This window comes from Aythya marila (assembly GCF_965140915.1).
Source record: "Aythya marila genome assembly, contig: HAP1_HAP1_SCAFFOLD_483, whole genome shotgun sequence".
In the NCBI taxonomy this organism is placed as follows: Eukaryota; Metazoa; Chordata; class Aves; order Anseriformes; family Anatidae; genus Aythya; species Aythya marila.
Window position 1 is genome coordinate 44545 of NW_028137152.1, and position 25394 is coordinate 69938.

The window sequence follows — 25394 nt, forward strand, 5'->3', positions numbered from 1 at the left end:
CACCTCCCCCAAATTTGTGTCCACCTCCCCCAAATTTGGCACCACCCCCCCAGATTTCCGCCCCCCCCCATCAACCTCCAGTCCCCCCCAATCCACCTGGGACCCCCCAAATCCACGTGGGGCCCTCCTCCAGATTTAGGGCCACCTCCCCAGTTTTAGGGCCACCTCCCCCAAATTTAGCGCCACCTCCCCCAAATTTGGCACCACCCCCCCGAGATTTCACCCCCCCCCCTTGATAACCATCACCCCCCCCCCCCAAAAAAAAAGGTGTTCATCTGCGGCCCGTCCCCCCACTGGCTGCTGGTGACGGCGCGGGGGGCGCTGCGCCTGCACCCCATGACCATCGACGGCTCCGTGGAGTCCTTCGCCCCCTTCCACAACGTCAACTGCCCCAAGGGCTTCCTCTACTTCAACCGCCAGGTGGGTTGGGGGTTCAAGGGGTCCGGGGGGTGTCCCCGTGTCCCTGTGCCCCCCCTAAATGTGACAATGACACCCCCAGGGGGAGCTGCGCATCAGCGTCCTGCCCGCCTACCTCTCCTACGACGCGCCCTGGCCGGTGCGCAAGATCCCGCTGCGCTGCACCGCGCACTACGTGGCGTACCACGTCGAGTCCAAGGTACCGCGGCCCCAAAATGTGACCCTAAAACGTGTCCCGTGGCCCCAAACCACGGCCCCAAACTGCGGCCCCAAACCGTGGCCCCAAACCACGTCCCCAAACTGCATCCCGCATCCCAAAACCATGTCCCCAAATCGCGTCTCCAAACCATGGCCCCAAACCGTGTCCCCAAACCGTGGCCCCAAACTGTGTCTCCAAAGCGCATCCCCAAACCGTGGCCCCAAACTGCGGCCCCAAACCGTGGCCCCAAACCGTGCAAACCGTGGCCCCAAACTGCGTCCCCAAACCGCGTCCCCAAACCGTGTCCCCAAGCTGTGTCCCCAAACCGTGTCCCCAGACCACGTCCCCAAAGCGAGTCCCCAAACCGTGGCCCCAAACCGCGGCCCCAAACCATGGCCCCAAACCGCGGCCCCAAACCGCGGCCCCAAACCCTGTCCCCAAGTCCCCAAACCGTGTCCCCAAACCATGTCCCGCATCCCCACACCGCATCCCCAAACCGCGTCCCCAAACTGTGTCCCCAAACCGAGTCACCAGACCACGTCCCCAAACCGTGTCCCCAAACCGCGTCCCCAAACCATGCCCCAAACTGTGTCCCCAAGCTGTGTCCCCAAACTGCATCCCCAAACCGCGGCCCCAAACCGCGGCCCCAAAATGTGTCCCCAAACCATGTCCCCAAACCGCATCTCCAAACCGCACCACAAACCATGTCCCCGAACTGTGTGTCCCCAAACCGTGTCCCCAAACCATGGCCCCAAACCGCGGCCCCAAACCGCGGCCCCAAACCCTGTCCCCAAGTCCCCAAACCATGTCCCCAAACCATGTCCCGCATCCCCACACCGCGTCCCCAAACCATGTCCCCAAACTGTGTCCCCAAACCGAGTCACCAGACCGCGTCCCCAAACCATGTCCCCTAAACCGTGTCCCTAAACCGCGTCCCCAAACCGCGTACCCGTCCCCAAACCGTGTCCCCAAACTGTGTCCCCAAACCACATCCCCAAAAGACGTCCCCAAACCGCGTCCCCAAACCGCATCTCCAAACCGCATCCCTAAACCGCATCCCCAAACTGTGTCCCCAAACCGTGTCCCCAAACCGTGTCCCCAAACCGTGTCCCCAAATCGTGCCCCAAACCGTGTCCCCAAACCATGTCCCCAAACTGCATCCCCAAACTGTGTCCCCAAACCGCATCCCCAAACCACATCCCCAAACCGTGTCCCCAAACTGCATCCCCAAACTGTGTCCCCAAACCGTGTCCCCAAACCGTGGCCCCAAACCACTTCCCCAAACCGTGGCCCCAAACTGCGTCCCCAAACCATGTCTCCAAACCGCGTCCCCAAACCATGTCCCCAACAAACCACGTCCCCCAACCGCGTCCCCAAACCGCGTCCCCGAACTGTGTCCCCAGCACTATGGGGACACGAGGTGTGACCCCCCCGGTGCTGCTGGCTGTCCCCGTCAGGTCTACGCCGTGGCCACCAGCGTCATCAACCCCTGCACGCGCATCCCCCGCATGACCGGGGAGGAGAAGGAGTTCGAGAGCATCGAGCGCGGTGAGCCCGGCGGCACCGCAATGGGGTCACCGCGTGGTGGCAGCCCCGTGACCCCAAATGGTGCCACCCCCGTGTCCCCAAATGGTGGCATCCCCGTGACCCCAAATGGTGCCATCTCCGTGTCCCCAAATGGTGCCATCTCTCTGTCCCCAAATGGTGCCATCCCCATGTCCTCAAATGGTGCCATCCCCATGTCCCCAAGTGGTGCCATCCCCGTGTCCCCAAATGGTGCCATCCCCATGACCCCAAATGGTGCCAGCCTGGTGACCCCAAATGGTGCCAACCCTGTGACCCCAAATGGTGCCATCCCCGTGTCCCCAAATAGTGCCATCCTGGTGTCCCCAAATGGTGCCATCTCTCTGTCCCCAAATGGTGCCACCCCCGTGTCCCCAAATGGTGGCATCCCCGTGACCCCAAATGGTCCCATCCCCGTGTCCCCAAATGGTGCCATCTCTCTGTCCCCAAATGGTGCCAACCCCCTGTCCCCAAATGGTGCCATCCCCGTGTCCCCAAATGGTGCCAGCCTGGTGTTCCCAAATGGTGCCAACCCCGTGTCCCCAAATGGTGCCATCCCCGTGTCCCCAAATGGTGCCATCTCCATGTCCCCAAATGGTGCCATCTCTCTGTCCCCAAATGGTGCCACCCCCGTGACCCCAAATGGTGCCAGCCTGGTGTTCCCAAATTGTGCCAACCCTGTGTCCCCATATGGCACCATCCCATTGTCCCCACACGGTGCCATCCCACTGTCCCCATATGGCACCATCCTGGTGTTCCTATATGGCACTATCTTGATGTCCCCTCATGGTGCCATCCCAGTGTCCCCACATGGCACCATCCCAATGTCCCCACATGGCCTCTATCTTGTCCCCACACAGTGTCATCCCTGTGTCCCCTCATGGTGCCATCCCGGTGTCCCCACATGGCACCATCCCAATGTCCCCACATGGCCTCTATCTTGTCCCCACACAGTGTCATCCCTGTGTCCCCTCATGGTGCCATCCTGGTGTCCCCATATGGCACCATCCCAGTATCCCCATGCAGTGTCATCCCAGTGTTCCTATATGCCACCATCCCATTGTCCCCATATGGCACTATCTTGATGTCCCCACGTGGTGCCATCCCAGTGTCCCCATGTGCCACCATCCCAGTGTCCCCATATGGCCCCATCCCAGTGTCCCCATATGGCACCATCCTGGTGTCCCCATATGACCCCATCCCAGTGCCCCCCCATGTCCCCATCCCACTGACCCCACACGGCTCCATCCCACTGTCCCCACACACCCGGTGTCCCCCCCGTGTCCCCATCCCGATGTCCCCACGGTGCCACCCCGGGTCCTGCTGTGTCCCCCCCCCAGACGAGCGCTACATCCACCCGCAGCAGGAGGCCTTCTCCATCCAGCTCATCTCCCCCGTCAGCTGGGAAACCATCCCCAACACCAGGTGGGCATCCCAAATCCCCCAAACCCACCCCAAATCCCCCAAACCCACCCCAAAACCCCCCAAACCCACCCCAAAACCTCCCAACCCCCTTAAACCCTCCCCAAACATCCCCAAACCAACCCCAAATCCCCCAATCCCACCCCAAACCCCCCAACTCTGCCCAAACCCACCCCAAACCCACCCCAAACCCCCTCCAACCCCCCCCAAACCCACCCCAAAACCCCAAACCCACCCCAAACCCACCCCAAACCCACCCCAAAGCCCCCCCAAACTCCCCCAAACCTACCCCAAACCCACCCCAAATCCCCCAAACCCCTTAAACCCACCCCAAACCCCCTTTAACCCACCCCAACCCACCCCAAACCCCTCCAACCCCCCTCAAACCCACCCCAAACCCCCCCAACCCCCCCCCAATACCCCTCCAAACCCACCCCAAACCCCCTAAACCCACCCCAAACCCACCCCAAACCCACCCCAAATCCCCCAAACCCACCCCAAACCCCCCCAACCCCACCCCAATACCCCTCCAAACCCACCCCAAACCCCCTAAACCCACCCCAAACCCACCCCAAACCCCTCCAACCCCCCCCAAACCCACTCCAAACCCCCTTTAACCCACCCCAACCTACCCCAAACCCCCTAAACGCACCCCAAACCCACCCCAAACCCTTCCAAACCCACCCCAAACCCCCCCAGGATCGAGCTGGAGGAGTGGGAGCACGTCACCTGCATGAAGACCGTGTCCCTAAAGAGCGAGGAGACGGTGTCGGGGCTGAAGGGCTACATCGCCGTGGGGACATGCCTCATGCAGGGAGAGGAGGTCACCTGCCGCGGAAGGGTGGGTACTGGGGGCACTGGGGGGCACTGGGGGCACTGGGAGGACACTGGGGGGTCACTGGGGGACACCAGGGGACACTGGGGGGACACTGTGGGGTCATGGGGGGGGCATCTTGGGACACCAGGGGACACCGGGGGGTTACTGGGGGACACCAGGGGACACTGGGGGGTCACTGGGGGCACTGGGAGGACACTGGGGGGTCACTGGGGGTTACTGGGGGACACTGGGGGGACACCAGGGGGCACCGGGGGTGTCACAGGGTGTCACGGAGGGACACCGGGAGGTCACAGGGGGGGCACCTTGGGACACCAGGGGACACCGGGGGTCACTGGGGGACACCAGGGATCACCAGGGGGTCACCGGGGGGACACCAGGGATCACCAGGGGGTCACCGGGGAACACCAGAGGGTCACTGGGGGACATCGGGGGTCAGTGGGGGTCACTGGAGGGACACCAGGGGGTCACCTTGGGACACCGGGGGGCACCGGGGGGTCACTGGGGGGTCACCGGGGGTCACTGAGAGGTCACCGGGGGGACACCAGGGGTCACTGGAAGTCATGACGGGTCACAGGGGGGACACCAGGGGTCACTGGGGGGTTACAGGGGGGTCACGGGGGGACACTGAGGGACACCAGGGGGTCACTGGGGGTCACCGAGGGACACCGGGGGGTCACGGGGGGACACCAGGGGACACCGGAGGGTTACGGGGGGACACCGGGGGTCACAGGGGGACACTGGGGGGTCACGGGGGGACACCGGGGGGTCACTGGGGGGTCACCGGGGGTCACTGGGGGTCACCGGGGGGTCACCAGGGGTCACTGGGGGGTTACAGGGGGGTCACTGGGGGTCACCGAGGGACATCGGGGGGTCACCGGGGGACACCAGGGGACACCGGAGGGTTACGGGGGGACACCGGGGGGTCACGGGGGGACACTGGGGGGTCACCAGGGGGTCATGGGGGGACACCAGGGGGTCACGGGGTCGCCGGGGGGTCCTCAGGGGTCACTGGGGGACACCAGGGGGTCACTGGGGGTCACCGGGGGGTCACCAGGGGACACCGGGGAGTCACCGGGGGACTCTGGGGGACACTGGGGGGTCCCTGGGGGCGTATGGGGGGGTTATGGGGTCTGACCGGCTGTTTCGGGGCGCCCAGATCCTGATCATGGACATCATCGAGGTGGTGCCGGAGCCGGGGCAGCCGCTGACCAAGAACAAGTTCAAGGTGCTGTACGAGAAGGAGCAGAAGGGCCCCGTCACCGCCCTGTGCCACTGCAACGGGTACCTCGTGTCCGCCATCGGGCAGAAGGTGGGGGTTATGGGGTGGGTTATGGGGTGGGGGGGGGTGTGGGGATGTGATATGGGGACGTGGGGACATGATATGGGGATGTGGAGTATGGGGACGGGGATACGGGGACAGGGAGGTATGGGGATATGGGGACATAGGGATATGGGGATAGGGGATATGGGGACATTATGGGGATGCTGGGATAACTGGGGATATGGGGACGTGGGGACATGGGGATATGGGGACATGGGGACACTGGGATAGCTGGGGATATGGGGATAGGGGATAGGGGATATGGGGATATAGGGATATGGGGACGTTATGGGAACATGGGGATATGGGGACGTTATGGGGACGGGGGGATATAGGAATATGGGGACATGGGGATATGGGGACATGGAGATATGGGGATACGGGGATAGGGGGATATGTGGCTACAGGGATGGGGGGATATGGGGACATGGGGACATTATGAGGACATTATGGGGATATGGGGATACTGGGATGACTGGGGATATGGGGACATGGGGATATGGGATAGAGGATATGGATATAGGGGATATGGCGATAGGAGATATGGGATATGGGGATATAGGGATATGGAGACGGGATATGGGGACATTATGGGGATATGGGGCTAGGGGGATATGGGGACATTATGGGAACAGGGGGACAATGGGGATATGGGGACATGGGGATATGGGGACAGGGGGATATGGGGACAGGGGGATATGGGGACATGGGGATACGGGGACAGGGGGATATGGGGACATTATGGGGATGTTATAGGGACATTATGGGGACATGGGGACATGGGGACACAGGGACACACGGACAGGCACCCAGCACCAGCAGTGGGACCGGGGCACACCCCAGCCCCCCGACGACCCCCCATAACCCCCATTACCCCAATTACCCCCATTACCCCCAATTAACCCCATTAACCCCGTTAACCCCCATTAACCCCATTACCCCCGTTACCCCCATTAACCCCATAACCCCCATTACCCCCATTAACCCCATTAACCCCATTACCCCCATTACCCCCATTACCCCCATTACCCCCCTTACCCCCCATTACCCCCCATAACCCCATTACCCCCATTACCCCCATTAACCCCATTAACCCCATTACCCCCATTACCCCCCATTACCCCCATTACCCCCATTACCCCCATTACCCCCCATTACCCCCATTACCCCCATTAACCCCATTAACCCCATTACCCCCCATTACCCCCATTACCCCCCATTACCCCCATTAACCCCATTACCCCCATTACCCCCCATTAACCCCATTAACCCCGTTAACCCCGTTAACCCCATTACCCCCATTAACCCCATTACCCCCATTACCCCACCCATTACCCCATTACCCCCATTACCCCCATTACCCCCATTACCCCCCATTAACCCCCATTACCCCCATTACCCCCATTAACCCCATTACCCCCATTACCCCCATTACCCCCATTACCCCCCATATCCCCCATTACCCTCATAACCCCCATTAACCCCATTACCCCCATTAACCCCATTAACCCCATTACCCCCATTACCCCCCATTACCCCCATTACCCCCATTACCCCCATTACCCCCCATATCCCCCATTACCCTCATAACCCCCATTAACCCCATTACCCCCATTAACCCCATTACCCCCATTACCCCCCATTACCCCCATTAACCCCCATTACCCCCATTACCCCCATTAACCCCATTACCCCCATTACCCCCATTACCCCCATAACCCCCATTACCCCCATTACCCCCATTACCCCCATAACCCCATTACCCCCATTACCCCCATTACCCCCCATTACCCCCATTACCCCCATTACCCCCCATTAACCCCATTACCCCCATACCCCCCAATACCCCCATTACCCCCATTACCCCCATTACCCCCCATATCCCCCATTACCCTCATAACCCCCATTAACCCCCATTACCCCCATTAACCCCATTAACCCCATTACCCCCCATTACCCCCCATTAACCCCATAACCCCCATTAACCCCCATTACCCCCATTACCCCCATTAACCCCCATTACCCCCATTACCCCCATTAACCCCATTACCCCCATTACCCCCATTACCCCCATAACCCCCATTACCCCCATTACCCCCATTACCCCCATAACCCCATTACCCCCATTACCCCCATTACCCCCCATTACCCCCATTACCCCCATTACCCCCCATTACCCCCATTACCCCCCATTACCCCCCATTACCCCCATTACCCCCATTAACCCCATTAACCCCATTACCCCCCATTACCCCCATTACCCCCCATTACCCCCATTACCCCCCATTACCCCCCATTACCCCCATTACCCCCATTAACCCCATTAACCCCATTACCCCCCATTACCCCCATTACCCCCCATTACCCCCATTACCCCCATTACCCCCATACCCCCCATTACCCCCATTACCCCCATTACCCCCCATTAACCCCATTACCCCCCATTACCCCCATTACCCCCATAACCCCCATTACCCCCATTACCCCCATTACCCCCCATTACCCCCATTACCCCCCATTACCCCCATTACCCCCATTACCCCCATTACCCCCATTAACCCCATTAACCCCCATTACCCCCATTAACCCCCATTACCCCCATTACCCCCATTAACCCCATTACCCCCCATACCCCCCATTACCCCCATTACCCCCATTACCCCCATTAACCCCCATTAACCCCATTACCCCCATTACCCCCCATTACCCCCCATTACCCCCATTACCCCCATTAACCCCATTAACCCCATTACCCCCATTACCCCCCATTACCCCCATTACCCCCATTACCCCCCATTACCCCCATTACCCCCCATTACCCCCATTACCCCCCATTACCCCCATTACCCCCATTACCCCCATTACCCCCCATTACCCCCCATTAACCCCATTAACCCCGTTAACCCCGTTAACCCCGCAGATCTTCCTGTGGAGCCTGAAGGACAACGAGCTGACGGGCATGGCCTTCATCGACACGCAGCTCTACATCCACCAGATGATCAGCGTCAAGAACTTCATCCTGGCCGCCGACGTGATGAAGAGCATCTCCCTGCTGCGCTACCAGGAGGAGAGCAAGACCCTGTCCCTCGTCAGCAGGGTGGGGGGGACACGTGGGGACACTGGGGGACATGTGGGGGGACGTGGGGGGATGTGGGGGGATGTGGGGGGATGTGGGGGGACGTGGGGACACGTGGGGGGACGTGGGGACACGTGGGGACATGGGACACACAGGGACACATGGGGATATGTGGGGACACGTGGGGACACACAGGGACACTGGGGATATGTGGGGACATGTGGGGACACATGGGGATGTGTGGGGACACGTGGGGACATGTGGGGACACGTGGGGACACGTGGGGACATGTGGGGACATGGGACACGCAGGGACATGTGGGGACACACAGGGACATGTGGGGACACGTGGGGACACACAGGGACATGTGGGGACACGTGGGGACATGTGGGGACGTGGGGACATGTGGGGATATGTTGGGGCACGTGGGGACACGTGGGGACATGGGACACGCGGGAACACGCAGGGACGTGTGGGGGGACGTGGGGACATGTGGGGATATGTGGGGATATGTGGGGACACGTGGGGATATGTGGGGACACGGGGACGTGGGGACACACAGGGATATGTGGGGACACATGGGGACATGTGGGGACATGTGGGGGCACATGGGGATATGTGGGGACATGTGGGGACATGGGACACGCAGGGACATGTGGGGACACACGGGGGTATGTGGGGATACGTGGGGACACGTGGGGACGTGTGGGGACACGTGGGGATATGTGGGGACGTGTGGGGACACTGGGGGGGTGTCCCCTGCCAGGCTGAGGGATGTGGGGTTGGGTCCTTGGGGTGTGGGGTGTCCCCGCTGTCCTGGGGGATGGGGGAGCCTGGGGGTGTCCTGGGGGGCTTGGGGACGTGGGGACGCTTCTGTGCCACCCTGGGGACATGGGGTCACCCCCCTCCTGCCCTGGGGGACATGGGGACACTTCTGTGCCACCCTGGGGTCATGGGGACATGGGGACACCTCCCTACTGACCTGGGGGACATGGGGACATGGGGACACTTCTGTGCCACCCTAGAGGATATGGGGACGTGGGGACACCTCTGTACTGGCCTGGGGAACTTGGGGACACTTCTATGCCACCCTGGGGTCTTGGGGACATGGGGACACCTCCCTCCTGTCCCAGGGGACTTGGGGACACGGTGACACCACCCTACTGACCTAGGGGACCTGGGGACATGGGGACACTTCTGTGCCACCCTAGGGGACGTGGGGACACCTCCCTACTGTCTTGGGGGACCTGGAGACTTGGGGACACTTCTGTGCCACCCTGGGGTCTTGGGGACATGGGGACACCTCCCTGCCACCCTGGGGGACCTGGGGACATGGGGACACCTCCCTCTTGCCCCAGGGGACCTGGGGACCCAGTGACACCTCCCTCCTGCCCTGGGGTCTCGGGGACATGGGGACACCTCCCTGCCACCCTGGGGGACCTGGGGACCCGGGGACACCTCCCCGCCACCCCGGGGGTGGCCGCGGGGACACGTGCCACCCCCCAGCTGACGGTGTCCCCTGTGCAGGACGCCAAGCCGCTGGAGGTGTACAGCGTGGACTTCATGGTGGACAGCACCCAGCTCGGCTTCCTCGGTGCGTGTCCCCGTCCCTGTCCCTGTCCCCGTCCCTGTCCCCCCCGGTGTCCCCCCGGTGTCCCCATGTCCCCCCCCGGTGTCCCCATGTCCCCGTCACGCCGCTCTCCGTCCTTCTGCAGTGTCCGACCGCGACCGCAACCTCCTGGTCTACATGTACCTGCCCGAGGGTGAGACACGGGGACATGGCCATGTCCCCTGGCCCTGTCCCTGTCCCTGTCCCTGTCCCTGTCCCTTGTCCCTTATCCCTTAACCTTGTCTCTTGTCCCTTATCCCTGTCCCTTTTCCTTGTCCCTTATCCCTGTCCTTGTCCCTTATCCTCATCCCATGTCCCTTGTCCCTGATCCCTGTCCCCTGTCCCTTGTCCCTTATCCTTGTCCCTTGTCCCTGTCCTTTGTCCCTTATCCCTGTCCCTTGTCCCTTCCCCTTGTCCCTGTCCCTTATCCCTGTGGCTGTCCCTTGTCCCTTTTCCTTGTCCCTTGTCCTTTTCCCTTATCCCTGTCCCTTGTCCTTGATCTCTGTCCCTTGTCCCTGTCCCTTATCCCTGTCCCCTTTCCCTTGTCCTATGTCCCTTATCCCTATCCCTTGTCCCTTATCCTTGTCCCTGTCCCTTGTCCCTTATCCTCATTCCATGTCCCTTGTCCTTTGTCCCTGTCCCCTGTTCCTGTCCCTTAACCCTGTCCCTTGTCCCTTATCCCTATCCCTCATCCCTGTCCCTGTCCTTTGTCCCCTGCCCCTTGTTCCTGGTCCCTTATCCTTTATCCCTGTCCCTTGTCCCTTGTCCCTGTCCCTTATCCCTGTCCCTTGTCCCTTATCCCCTATCCTTGTCCCTTTTCCTTGTCCCTTATCCCTGTCCCTTGTCCCTTATCCTTGTCACTTGTCCCTTATCCCTATCCCTTGTACCTTGTCCCTTGTCCCTTATCCCTGTCCCTTACCCCTTATCCCTGTCCTTGTTCCTTATCCTTCTCCCTTCTCCCTTATCCCTGCCCCTTATCCCTGCCCCTTATCCCTATCCCTTGTCCCTTATCCCTGTCCCTTGTCCCTTATCCCTGTCCTTTGTCCCTTATCCTTGTCCCTGTCCCTTTTCCTTGTCCCTTGTCCCTTGTCCCTTGTCCCTTATCCCTTATCCCTGTTCCTTGTCCCTTATCCCTTACCCCTTATCCCTCTCCCTTGTCCCTTATCCCTTTCCTTTATCCCTATCCCTCATCCTTATCCCTTCTCCCTTGTCCCTTATCCCTTCTCCCTTGTCCCCTTGTCCCCACGCTGCCACCCCCAGCCAAGGAGAGCTTCGGGGGCATGCGGCTGCTGCGCCGCGCCGACTTCCACGTGGGCGCCCACGTCAACACCTTCTGGCGCACGCCGTGCCGCGGCACCGCCGACGGCCTCAAGAAGGCCAGCGCCTGGGAGCAGAAGCACATCACCTGGTTCGGTACGGGGGGGACACGTGGGGACACGTGGGGACACGTTGGGACACGGGGGGGGGGTCACCGGGGCGGTCCCCGTTCCGCGCGCCCTTCCCCTGCGCCCCGATTCGCGTCCCCTATCCACGTCCCCAACCTCATGTCACCTCATTCTGTGTCACCACCCCCTCCTCCTGTCCCCAAACGCTCTGGGGGTGCTGGGGTGACCCCCCCTGACCCCCCCTGACCCTATAAACCCCCCCCCCCCCAGCCACGCTGGACGGTGGCATCGGGCTGCTGCTGCCCATGCAGGAGAAGACGTACCGGCGGCTGCTGATGCTGCAGAACGCCCTCACCACCATGCTGCCGCACCACGCCGGCCTCAACCCCCGCGCCTTCAGGTGACCGGCGTCCCCAAACTGTCCCCGGGGTCCCCAAACTGTCCCCGAGGTCCCCAGCCTGTCACCGGGGTCCCCAGCGTGTCAGCAGGGTCCTCAATGTGGTGTCTCTGGGGTCCCCAGCACATCTCCGGGGCCCCCATGGTTCCCAACCTGCCCCCAGGGTCCCCAACATGTCCCCGAGGTCCCCAACAAGCCCATGGGGTCCCCAACCTGCCCCCAGGGTCCCCAATGTGTCACCGGGGTCCCCAACCTGTCACCGAGGTCCCCAAACTGTCCCCGAGGTCCCCAACCTGTCACCGGGGTCCCCAGCGTGTCAGCAGGGTCCTCAATGTGGTGTCCCTGGGGTCCGCAGCACATCTCCGGGGCCCTCATGGTACCCAAAGTGTCTCTGGGGTCCCCAGTGCATCCTCGGGGTCCCCAGCACATCCCCAGGGTCCCCAACCTGTCCCCGGCGTCCCCAAACTGTCCCCGGGGTCCCCAACCTGTCACCGGGGTCCCCAACGTGTCACAGGGGTCCCCAGCATGTCACCAGGGTCCTCAATGTGGTGTCCCTGGGGTCCCCGGCACATCTCCGGGGCCCCCATGGTACCCAACGTGTCCCCAGGGTCCCCAACATGTCCCCAAGGTCCCCAGCATGTCCCCAAGGTCCCCAACTTGTCACCGGGGTCCCCAACGTGTCACCAGGGTCCTCAATGTGGTGTCCCTGGGGTCCCCGGCACATCTCCAGGGCCCCCATGGTACCCAACGTGTCCCTGGGGTCCCCAGTGCATCCTCGGGGTCCCCAGCACATCTTTGGGGTCCCCAACCTGTCCCTGAAGTCCTCAGTGTGTCCCCGGGGTCCCCAACCTGTCCCCAGGGTCCCCAACCTGTCACCGGGGTCCCCAGCCTGTCACCGGGGTCCCCAACCTGTCCCTGGGGTCCCCAGCGTGTCACCAGGATCCCCAACTCATCTCTGGGGTCCTCAATGTCGTGTCCCTAGGGTCCGCAACACATCCCCAGGGTCCCCAACATGTCCTTGAGGTCCCATGTGTCCCCATAATCCCCAACACACCTCTGAGGTCCCCATCACGCCCCAGGGTCCCCACTGCAACGGGACCCAGCACCCACCTGGTGGCAGCACCGTCCCCGTCCTGGGCAGCGCCACCGGGTGCCACTGCGGTGACCCCACTGTCCCCACGGTGCTGTCCCCACGCTGCTGTCCCCATGCTGCTGTCCCTGACCCCACTGTCCCCATGGTGCTGTCCCCGTGGTGCTGTCCCCTCCCCACTGTCCCCACGGTGCTGTCCCCATGGTGCTGCCGCTGACCCCACTGTCCCCATGGTGCTGTCCCCACGGTGCTGTCCCTGACCCCACTGTCCCCACGGTGCTGCCCCTGACCCTGCTGTCCCCATGGTGCTGTCCCCATGGTGCTGTCCCTGACCCTGCTGTCCCCGTGGTGCTGTCCCTGACCCCGCTGTCCCCGTGGTGCTGTCCCCTCCCCGTTGTCCCCACGCTGCTGTCCCTGACCCCGCTGTCCCCATGGTGCTGTCCCCACGGTGCTGTCCCTGACCCCACTGTCCCCATGACCCTGCTGTCCCCACGGTGCTGTCCCCACGGTGCCGTCCCCTCCCCGCAGGATGCTGCACATGGACCGGCGCATCCTGCAGAATGCGGTGCGCAACGTGCTGGACGGGGAGCTGCTGAACCGCTACCTCTACCTCAGCACCATGGAGCGCGCGGAGCTGGCCAAGAAGATCGGCACCACGCCCGACATCGTGAGCGGGGGCGGGGCTGGGGGGCGGGGCTGGGGGGTGGGGCTGTGGGGTGGGGCTAATGGGGCGGGGCTGTGGGGTGGGGGTGTGGGGCTGGGCTGTGGGGCAGTGATATGGGGTAGGGCTGTGGGGTGGTGCTATGGGGCAGCACTAAGGGGCAGATCCATGGGGTAGGGCTGTGGGGCAGGGCTATGGGGCAGGGTTGTGGGACGGGGCTGTGGGGTGGTGCTATGGGGCAGGGCCGTGGGGTAGAGCTGTGGGGTGGTGCTGTGGGGCAGGGCTATGGGGTGGGGCTGTGGGGTGGGGCTGTGGGGCAGCACTAAGGGGCAGATCCATGGGGTAGGGCTGTGGGGCAGTGCTATGGGGCAGGGCCATGGGATGGGGCTGTGGGGTGGTGCTATGGGGTAGGGCTGCGGGGTGGTGCTGTGAGGCAGGGCTGTGGAGCAGGGCCATGGGGTAGGGCTGTGGGGCAGGGCTATGGGGTGGTGTTGTGGGGCAGGGTTGTGTGGGACAGGGCTGTGGGGCAGTGCTATGGGGCAGGGCTGTGGGACAGGGCTGTGGGGTAGAGCTATGGGATGGTGTTGTGGGGCAGTGCTATGGGGCAGATCCATGTGGTAGGGCTGTGGGGCAGGACCATGGGGCAGGGCTGTGGGGTAGGGCTGTGGGGCAGGACACCCTTGGCCCCACCAGGCCCTGGCGTGCAGGGGAGCAAACCACACACTTCACCCCATAGATGTCACCCCCCTGCCCCACACCCTGCGCCCCATAGAAGTGTCACCCCCCCACCCCACACCCTGTGCCCCCCACCCCTATGGGGCAAAGCAGGACCCCCTGACACCACCTCCCCCCCCCAGATCCTCGAGGACCTGCTGGAGATCGACCGGGTGACAGCGCACTTCTGACACCCCCCCGACCCCCAAATCCCCCCCCGGACCCCCCCCCGGACCCCCAAATTTATATAAAAAAACACAAAAACCCCCAACGGGGCTGCAGTGCGTGTGCTCCGCCGGCCCCTCCGCGGGTAGGGGGGGGGCGGATTTATTGGGTCGGGGGGCGGATTTATTGGGTAGAGGGGTGGATTTATTGGGTCGGGGGGTGGTTTATTGGGGGGGGGTCCTCCCGCTACGCCCGCAGGTACTCGTAGATCTGCTCGCTGTGGGGCAGCAGCCCCCAGGCCGCCAGCAGGCGCAGGACGGAGGCCGTCAGCTTCATGGTGAGGGTCTCCAGCCTGGGCGCGGGGGGGGGGAAGCGTGGGGCAGAAGCTCACCCCCTCCGACCCCCAGGACCCCCCCAGGACCCCCTCATTTTATTTTATTTTTTTACCTGAGCGCCACCTCGAACTTGATGCTCTCCCAGGCCACGCGGAGGCTGCGGACGGCGCGGAGCCCCCCGAGCCCGGGGGCGCGCTCCCCGCTCAGCCTCCCCCAGCTCCGCACGGCGCTGCGGGGTGGGCACGGGGGGGGACGATTTTAGGGGGCTCCCCGCATCCCCCCGAGCCCACCCCCTCCACCTCCTTTACTCCATCATCCCCTCACCTCTTGGCCATGAGGAAGTAGCGGTCGACCGGGGCCCCCAGCGCCACGTTGATGCTGCGGACGGTGTTGATGTTGCGGAAGACGAGCAGCATGGGCCGGGGCAGGGCGCGCAGCACCCCCATGATGCGCTGGAAGTGGTGGGCGGCCATCTCCTGCATGTAGGCGGCCTCCTCCCGCGTCAGCACGTTGGCCAGGGCCAGCTGCCCCGCGTGCAGCGGGCGCTGCATCAGGATCTCGCAGAAGAGGAAGTAATCTGGGGGAGGGGGGAGGGGGGGGAGGGGGAAGGGCGCGGCACCCAAGGGGTGGGATTACGGCACCCAAGGGGTGGGTTGAGGCATCCAAGAGTGGGATTATGGCAGCCAAATTGGGGATTAAGGCATCCCATGGCACCCCGGGGTGGGATTATGGCACCCAAGTGTTGGATTATGGCACCCAAAGGGGGGATTATGGCATCCCATGGCACCCCAGGGTGGGATTATGGCATCCAGTGGCACCCCAGGGTGGGATTATGGCACCCAAGTGTTGGATTATGGCACCCAAAGGGGGGATTAAGGCATCCCGTGGCACCCCGGGGTGGGATTATGGCACCCAAGTGTTGGATTATGGCACCCAAAGGGAGGATTATGGCACCCAAAGGGGGGATTAAGGCATCCCGTGGCACCCCAGGGTGGGATTATGGCACCCAAAGGGAGGATTATGGCACCCAAAGGGGGGATTAAGGCACCTATGGCACCCCAGGGTGGGATTATGGCACCCAAGTGTTGGATTATGGCACCCAAATGGGGGATTAAGGCATCCCGTGGCACCCCGTGTGGGATTATGGCACCCAAGTGTTGGATTATGGCACCCAAAGGGGGGATTATGGCACCCAAAGGGGGGATTAAGGCATCCCGTGGCACCCCGGGGTGGGATTATGGCACCCAAGTGTTGGATTATGGCACCCAAAGGGGGGATTAAGGCATCCCATGGCACCCCAGGGTGGGATTATGGTACCCAAAGGGGGGATTATGGCACCCAAAGAGGGGATTAAGGCATCCCGTGGCACCCCAGGGTGGGATTATGGCACCCAAGTGTTGGATTATGGTACCCAAAGGGAGGATTATGGCACCCAAAGGGAGGATTAAGGCATCCCGTGGCATCCCGGGGTGGGATTATGGCACCCAAGTGTTGGATTATGGCACCCAAAGGGGGGATTAAGGCACCCCATAGCACCCTGGGTGGGATTATGGCGCCCAAGGGTTGGATTATGACACCCAAAGGGGGGATTAAAGTGCCCAAAGGGGGGATTAAAGTGCCGAAAGGGGGATTATGGCACCCAAATGGAGGATTATGGCACCCAGCAGGGAGGGATTATGGTGCCCCAGGGAGCTGCAGCACACTGAGGGGCACAGGGCAGGGGGACAGGGCTGTGGCACCTGGGAGGTGGGATTTTGGCACCAAAGGTTGGGATTATGGTACCCAAGGGATGGGATTATGGTACCTAAAATTGGTATTATGGCACCCAAGGGATAGGATTATGGCATCAAACGTTGGGATTATGGTGCCCAAAATTGGGATTACAGCGCCAAAAACTGGGATTATGGCATCAAAGGGTGGGATTACAGCACCCAAAATTGGGATTATGGCACTAAAGGGTGGGATTACTGCACTAAAGGGGTGGGATTATGGCACCGAAGGTTGGGATTACGGCACTCAAGGTTGGGATTACGGCACTAGAAGTGGGATTATGGCACCCAAAATTGGGATTACAGCGCTAAGAAGTGGGATTATGGCACCCAAAATTGGGATTACAGCACTAAGAAGTGGGATTATGGCACCCAGAAGTGGGATTACAGCGCTAAAAAGTGGGATTATGGCACCCAAGATTGGGATTACAGCTCTAGAAGTGGGATTATGGCGCCCAAAATTGGGATTATGGCACTAAAAGGCGGGATTACGGCCCCCAAGGGCTGGGATTACGGCCCCGCGGGGACGCCTCACCCTTGACGCCCAGCTCGGCCGAGCGGCTCCTCATGGCGGCGTCATCGCGCAGCACGATGGCGCGCCACAGCTGGCACAGCGCGCTGCGGTCCCTGCAGGGAGGGGGGGGACACCGGCACCGGCGTTGTCCCCTCGGTGTCCCCCCGGTGTCCCCGCGGTGTCCCCGCGGTGTCCCCGTCCTCACCTCTCGCTCAGGAACTCGTAGAGGCCGTGGTCCAGCAGCACGAGCTGCGCCTTCCCGTCGGGGCCGCGCCGCACCAGCACTGCGGGGGGACCGCGGCGGGGTGGCCTCGCGTGTCCCCAAATCCCTGTGTCCCCAAATCCCCGTGTCCCCAAATCCCCATGTCCCCATATCCACGTGTTCCTATGTCCCCATGTCCCTGTGTCCCCATGTCCCTCCATGCCCATGTCCCCAAATCCTCATGTCCCTGTCCCCGTGTCCCTGCATCCCCGCGTCCCCATGTCCCCAAATCCCCGTGTCCCCATGTCCCCATATCCACATGTCCCCATGTCCCTACATCCCTGTGTCCCCATGTCCCTGTGTCCCCATATCCACCTGTTCCTATACCCCTCCATCCCCCTGCCCCCATGTCCCTGTCCCTCCATCCCCATGTCCCCAAGTCCCCATGTCCCCAAATCCCCGTCCCCGTGTCCCCAAATCCCTGTCCCCGTGTCCCCGTACCGTTCCCCGGGTGCGGGTCTGCGTGGATGAAGCCGGTGTAGAAAATCTGCTCGGCGAACACCCGGATCAATTTGTCGGCGGCCTGCGGGGACACGGCTGGGTCCCCCAATGTCCCCGTGTCCCCCCCCCATTGTCCCCATGTCCCCAATGTCCCCGTTGTCCCCGCGTGACCCCACTCACGTCCTGCAGCCCCAGGCCCTGCCGCCGGATGCCCTCCACGTTGGTGATCTTGCAGCCCTCGCAGTAATCGGCCGTCAGCACCCGCTGGGGACACCGGGGGGGACACCAGGGGACACGGGGGGGGGGTGACACACACCGGGGGGGTGACACACACCATGGGGGGGGACACACGGGGTCAGCCCATGGCGGGGTCGATGCCACCCCGCTGTCCCCAGGGCTGGATCGTCCCCGGTCCCTGCTCCGCGCGGTGCGCACCCCATAGCCCCTGTCCCCACTGTCCCCACTGTCCTCATTCCCTGTCCCCATTGTCCCCATTCCCTGTCCCCATTGTCCCCGTTCCCTGTCCCCATTGTCCCCACTGTCCCCTGGTCCCCATTGTATCCAGAGTCCCTGCCCCAAATCCCTGTCCCCTGCTCCCCTACACCCCCTGTCCCCTGTCCCCACAGCCCCTGTCCCCTGTCCCCTTTCCCTCGGTCCCCACCTGTCCCCGTGCCCTGGCCCCAGTGTCCCCGCAGCCCCTGTCCCATGGTCCCTGTCCCCTGATCCCAATTGTCCCACTGTCCCTGTCCCCATTGTTCCACTGTCCCCATCCCCATTATCCCAGTGTCTCATTGTCCCCATTATCCCAGTGTCGCTGTCCCCACTGTCCCCTTGTCCCCGTTGTCCCCCTGTCCCTGTCCCCACTGTCCTGCAGTCCCCACTGTCCCCCTGTCCCCGTTGTCCCCATGTCCCTGTCCCTGCTGTCCTGCTGTCCCCCTGTCCCCATTGTCCCACTGTCCCCATCCCTCTGTCCCTCTCCCCATTGTCCTGCAGTCCTCACTGTCCCCCTATCCCTGCTGTCCCTACTGTCCCTGTCCCACTGTCCCCATTGTCCCCACTGTCCCCCTGTCCCCATCCCCATTGTCCCCACTGCCCCCCTGCCCCAATCCCCACCACCCTTTGTTCCCCCACCCTTCACTCCCCACTGCCCTGCTGCCCCCGTCCCCATGTCCCCATTACCCCCACGTCCCCCCCGTGTCCCCACTGTCCCCAAACTGTCCCCAAATTGTCCCCACCTTGCTGCACTTGTCCCAGTGCACGCGCGGCACCACCACGTAGCTGAAGTGCCGCAGGTCGCGGGCGCAGCGCTCGGCGTTCCTCCCCTCGTTCTCAAAGTCCAGCTCCTGCGCCAGCGTCCCCTTCAGGTCCTGGGGGACAATCGGGGAGGGGTTGAGCTGTCCCCACGTGTGTCCCCACCCCCTCCCAGCGCTCCCAGTGCTCCCAGTACCTCCAGCACCCAGCTGAAGCCGAAGCTGGGGTGCATGAACTCCACGATGCGCAGCAGCAGCTGCAGCGTCCGCATGTCGCCGTCGAAGCGGTCGCGCAGGTCGATGTACTGCACCTGGGGGGGGCCAGATACCACCTTCTGCCCCCCAAAAAACCCCAAAAAAAACAAAAACCCCCCAAATTTCCCCCCCACACACACACCTTGACGGCCACCGGCGTGCCGTCCTGCAGGGTGGCGCGGTGAACCTGCGCCAGGCTGGCGGCCGCCACGGGCTCGTAGTCGAACTCCTGGAAGAGGTCGGACGCCGTCGTCTGGAAGTCCTCCAGGAACAGCTCGTCCACCTGCGGGCACGGGGGGGACACGGGGGACACGGGGGGGACAAGGGGGGGACAAGGGGGGGACATGGGGGAGGACACGGGGGGGACACGGTTTGGGGAGGAACCCCTCGGTGCCCGCACTGAGCGCGGCGGTGTCGCGGTGATGGAGACCTCGGGGTCCCCGTGCCCATGGGGTCCTCGTGTCCGTGGTGTCCCCGTGCCCAAGACCACCACGGTGTCCCCACCCTCGCGGCAGTGCCATCCCCGTGGTGTCCCCATGCCCATGGTGTCCCCATCCCCGTGGGAGTGCCATCCCCATGGTGTCCCCATGCCCATGGTGTCTCTGTGTCCGTGGTGTCCCCGTGATGAGGACCACGGTGTCCTCACGATGGAGACCTCAGGGTCCCCATGCCCGTGGTGTCCCCACGCCCACGGTGTCCCCGTGTCCGTGGCAGTGCCATCCCCATGGTGTCCCCATCCCCATGGTGTCCCCATGCCCTTGGCAGTGGTGTCCCCATGATCAGGACCGTGGTGTCCTTGTGATGGAGACCTTGATGTCCCCATGCCTGTGGTGTTCTTGTGTCCGTGGTGTCCCCGTGCCCAAGACCACCACAGTGTCCCCACCCTCATGGCAGTGCCATCCCCGTGGTGTCCCCATGCCCGTGGTGTCCCCGTGTCCGTGGTGTCCCCGTGATGAGGACCACGGTGTCCTCATGATGGAGACCTCGGGGTCCCCATGCCCGTGGTGTCCCCATGCCCACGGTGTCCCCGTCCCCATGGCAGTGCCATCCCCATGGTGTCCTCGTGTCCATGGTGTCCCCATGCCCATGGCCACCACGGTGTCCCCATCCCCGTGGCAGTGCCATCCCCACGGAGTCCCCATGCCCACGGTGTCCCCATGATCAAGACCACGGTGCCCCCATGCCCACGGTGTCCCCATCCCCACGGTGTCCCCATGCCCATGGTGTCCCCATGCCCATGGCAGTGCCATCCCCGTGGTGTCCCAATGCCCACGGTGTCCCCATGCCCTTGGCAGTGGTGTCCCCATGATGGAGACCACGGTGTCCCCATCCCCATGGTGTCCCCATGCCCATGGTGTCCCCATCCCCATGGCAGTGCCGTCCCTGTCCCCATGATGTCCCCAACCCCTGGCAGTACCCTCCCCACCCCCTACCACCACCCCCCCCCTCCCCAACACCCCCTCCCCAGCCCCCCAACCCCACGCTGTGCCACCCCACGCAGCGTCCCCACGGTCCCCACACCCGGAGCCTTGGCACCGCCGTGCACCGGGGGGTCCCCAAACTGCTCCCCCATGGACCGGGACCACCCCGTACCCTGTCCCCCTGTCCCCTGTCCCTGTCCCCTCACCTCCCGGTGGCCGCGCTGCAGGGCGCGATCCTCCAGCAGGCGCAGGGTGGCGATGTACTCGGGGGGCAGGAGGTGGTTGAAGGCGCAGAGCCCCTGGCCCAGTTTGATGTAGAGCCCCCCGTTGCGCAGCGCCCCCCGCAGCAGCCGCTCGGCCGCCCGCTGGTGGCACCGCGACATCCCCGCCTGGAAGGCCGGGGAGCCCTGGGGGGGGGGTTAGGGGGGACAGGGGGGGTGGGGGGGGTGTCAGCAGCCCTAATCCCATCGCTGAACGGATCCACATCCCCAATCCCAATCCCATCATATCCCCATCCCATCCTTAATCCCATCCCCATCACTAATCCCATCCCATCCCCATCCCATCTCCATTCCCGTCCCCATCCCCAATCCCATCCCATTCCCAATCCCAATCCCATCCTATCCCCATCCCATCCCCATCCCATTCTTAATCCCATCCCATCCCCAATCCTAATCCCCATCCCTGTCCCATCCCCATCCCATCCCCAATCCCATCCCTAATCCCATCCCTAATCCCATCCCATCCCCAATCCCATCCCATTGTGCCCATCCCAATCCCATCCCAATCCCATCCCTAATCCCATCCCATCCCTAATCCCATCCCCATCCCATCCCTAATCCCATCCCCATCCCCCCCCAATCCCATCCCATCCCTAATCCCATTCCTAATACCATCCCATCCCATCCCTAATCCCATCTCCATCCCACCCTAATCCCATCCCAATCCCATCCCCATCCCTAATCCCATCCCCAATCCCAATCCCATCCCATTGTGCCCATCCCATCCCCATCCCATCCCCAATCCCATCCCCAATCCCAATCCCATCCCATTGTGCCCATCCTCATCCCATCCCCATCCCACCCCCAATCCCATCCCATCCCTAATCCCATTCCTAATACCATCCCATCCCACCCCCATCCCATCCTTAATCCCACCCCCATACCAATCCCACCCCCATCCCCATCCCATCCCTAATCCCATTCCTAATCCCATCCCATCCCATCCTTAATCCCATCCCATCCCAATCCTATCCCCATCCCATCCCATCCCCAATCCCACCCCACCCCCCCCACCCCCCCACCCCCCCCCCCACCTCCTCCACCCCCCGCAGCGCCACGTTTGCCGTCCACCAGTAATCCACCGAGATTTCCAGCCCCACCGCCAGCGACCTGGGGGGCGCAAAGCGGGGGAGCTTTCTCAGGGGGGGGGTGCCCACCCCCCCCAACCCCCCCACCACCCCCCCACGACCCCCCCCGGCCCCCCCCCAGTGCCCCCACCTGCCGAATCGTCCCACGCCGTCCAGCAGCAGGCGCAGGCGGCGGCGCTGGGGGGGCTCAGCCCGCAGGTAGCAGCCGGCCCCCAGGGGCAGCGCCAGCCCCAGCCCCACCAGCAGCGGCCGCAGCACCCCCCGGCGCCGTCTGGGGGGGGGGGGGGGTGAACACCGGTCAGGACCCCCCCCCCCCGGCACCGGGACCCCCTTCTAGCACTGGGACCCCCTCCTGGCACCGGGATCCCCTCCTGGCACTGGGATCCCCCCCCCAGCACCAGGATCCCCCCCTCCTGGCACCAAGACCCCCCCCCCAGCACTGGGATCCCCTCCTGGCACCGGGACCCCCCCCTGGCACTGGGACCCCCCCCCCAACACTGGGATCCGCCCCCCAGCACCAGGACCCCCTCCTAGCACCGGGACGCCCCCCCGGCACCGGGACCCTCTTCTGGCACCAAGACCCCCTCCTGGCACCGGGACCCCCCCCCGGCACCGGGACCCCCTCCTAGCACCGGGATCCCCCCGGCACCGGGACCCCCCCTCCTAGCACCGGGACCCCCCCCCGGCACCGGGACCCTCTTCTGGTACCAGGACCCCCCCCAGCACCGGGACCCCCCCCAGCACTGGGACCCCCCCCGGCACCGGGACCCCCTCCTGGCACCAAGACCCCCTCCTGGCACTGGGACCCCCCCCTCCCGGCACCGGGACCCCCTCCTGGCACCGGGACCCCCCCCAGCACCAGGACCCCCCCCCCAGCACCGGGACCCCCCCCCCAGCACCAGGATCCCCTCCTGGCACCGGGACCCCCCCCCGGCACCGGGATCCCCCCCCCGGCACTGGGACCCCCCCTGGCACTGGGACCCCCTCCTGGCACCGGGACCCCCCCCCCCCAGCACCAGGACCCCCTCCTGGCACTGGGACCCCCCCCCTCCTGGCACTGGGACCCCCCCCCCCAGCCCCGGGACCCCCTCCTGGCACCGGGACCCCCCCCGGCACCGGGACCCCCCCCCCAGCACCAGGACCCCCTCCCAGCACCAGGACCCCCCCCCCAGCACCGGGACCCCCTCCCAGCACCGGGACCCCCCCCCCAGCACCGGGATCCCCTCCTGGCACTGGGACCCCCCCCCAGGCACCGGGACCCTCTTCTGGTACCAGGACCCCCCCCCAGCACCGGGACCCCCCCCCCCAGCACCAGGAGCCCCCCCCCGGCACCGGGATCCCCTCCTGGCACCGGGACCCCCTCCTGGCACTGGGACCCCCCCCCCCAGCCCCGGGATCCCCCCCCAGCCCCGGGACCCCCTCCTGGCACCGGGACCCCCCCCGGCACCGGGACCCTCTCCCGGCACCGGGACCCCCCCCCCCCAGCACCGGGACCCCCCCCCCAGCACCAGGATCCCCTCCTGGCACCGGGACCCCCCCCAGCACCGGGCCCCCCCCCCGTGCCCCCCAGGTCTCACCGTGGGGTCGCGGTGGCTCCGTGCCCGCAGGGACGCGCTGGGGGGGGGCCGTGGGGGGGCTCGGCCCCCAAGTAGTGCCGGGGGGGGCCGGCAGCAGAACTGCACCTGGGGGGGGGGAAAGGGATGGGGTTGGGGGGGGAACCATGGGTGGAGACACTGCTGGGATTGGGCTGGACCTATAGGCGGCCCTATAGATAGTCCTATAGGCGGCCCTATAGCCAGCCCTATAGGCAGCCCCACAGCCAGCCCTATAGCTGGACCCACAGCTGGACCTATAAGCAGCCCTATAGCCAGCCCCACAGCTAGAGCTATAACCAGCCCCACAGCCGGCCCTATAGCTGGACCCACAGCTGGAACCATGCAAGCCCTATAGCTGGACCTATAACCAGCCTTATAGGCAGCCCTATAACCAGCCCCATAGCTGGACCTACAGCTAGAGCTATAACCAGCCCCACAGCCAGCCCTATAGCTGGACCCATAGCTGGACCTATAACCAGCCCTATAGCCAGCCCTATAGCCAGCCCCACACCTAGAGCTATAACCAGCCCCACAGCCAGCCCTATAGCTGGACCTATGCTGGACCCTACAGACAGCCCTATAGGCAGCACTAGGGCTGGACCCACAGCTGGACCTATAGGTAACCCTATGGTCAGCCCTATAGCTGGATCCACAGCTGGACCTACAGCTGGACCTATAACCAGCCCCATAGCTGGACCCACAGCTGGACCCACAGCTGGACCTATAACCAGCCCTACGGCTAGCCCTATAGCCAGCCCTATAGCTGGCCCCACAGCCAGCCCAATAAGCAGCCCTGAAGCTGGACCTATAGCCAGCCCCATAGCTGGACCCACAGCTGGACCCACAGCCAGCCCCATAACTGGACCCACAGCCAGCCCCATAGCAGCTCTGTAGTGGGACCCAAAGCTGGACCTATAACCAGCCTATAGCCAGCCCTATATGTAGTCCTATAGCCAATCCCATAGCCAACCCTATAGCCTATAGACTTGTAGGCAGTCCTACAGGCACTCCTATAGCTGGCCCCACAGCCAGCCCTATAAGCAGCCCTGAAGCTGGACCTATAGCCAGCCCCAGAGCTGGACCCACAGCTGGACCCATAACTGGACCCACAGCTGGACCTATAACCGGCCCTATAGCCAGCCCTATAGCCAGCCCCATAGCCAGACCCACAGCCAACCCCATACCCAGCCCTATGGGGCCCAGCCCCATAGCTGGACTGAGGGCCAGCCCCACAGCCAGCCCCATAGCCAGCCCCACACCTGCCCCCCCCCATACCCATTGGGACCCCCCAGCCCGGTCCCACAACAAGCCCCGCCCCCTCCACCA

At 63.9% G+C, this 25394-nt stretch overlaps 2 protein-coding genes across 3 annotated transcripts in view; one reads left to right on the forward strand and one right to left on the reverse strand.

Annotated features, from left to right (window-relative positions):
- CPSF1 (cleavage and polyadenylation specific factor 1) overlaps window positions 1-14961 on the forward strand; it is a 40112-nt gene extending 25151 nt beyond the window's left edge. For both annotated transcript variants that reach the window (XM_082785537.1, XM_082785538.1), the window contains 13 exons: window positions 268-420; window positions 500-616; window positions 2074-2164; window positions 3520-3604; window positions 4301-4442; window positions 5596-5748; window positions 8681-8857; window positions 10364-10430; window positions 10552-10599; window positions 11706-11858; window positions 12101-12230; window positions 13846-13984; window positions 14836-14961. In XM_082785537.1, the coding sequence (XP_082641663.1) occupies window positions 268-420; window positions 500-616; window positions 2074-2164; window positions 3520-3604; window positions 4301-4442; window positions 5596-5748; window positions 8681-8857; window positions 10364-10430; window positions 10552-10599; window positions 11706-11858; window positions 12101-12230; window positions 13846-13984; window positions 14836-14883 (1503 nt within the window). In that variant the 3' untranslated portion in view covers window positions 14884-14961. The remainder of the gene's footprint in view (window positions 1-267; window positions 421-499; window positions 617-2073; window positions 2165-3519; window positions 3605-4300; window positions 4443-5595; window positions 5749-8680; window positions 8858-10363; window positions 10431-10551; window positions 10600-11705; window positions 11859-12100; window positions 12231-13845; window positions 13985-14835) is intronic.
- Window positions 14962-14981: 20 nt separating this feature from the next.
- Window positions 14982-24155, reverse strand: ADCK5 (aarF domain containing kinase 5; the record flags this gene model as incomplete). The annotated part of the gene is made up of 14 exons (XM_082785540.1): window positions 14982-15209; window positions 15305-15421; window positions 15517-15769; window positions 17497-17588; window positions 17681-17759; window positions 18179-18260; window positions 18359-18442; window positions 19414-19545; window positions 19626-19739; window positions 19826-19966; window positions 21311-21511; window positions 22420-22495; window positions 22604-22744; window positions 24051-24155. Coding segments are annotated over 14 exons (1723 nt in total), but the record flags the coding sequence as incomplete, so codon positions are not given.
- Between the last annotated feature and the right edge of the window lie 1239 nt (window positions 24156-25394).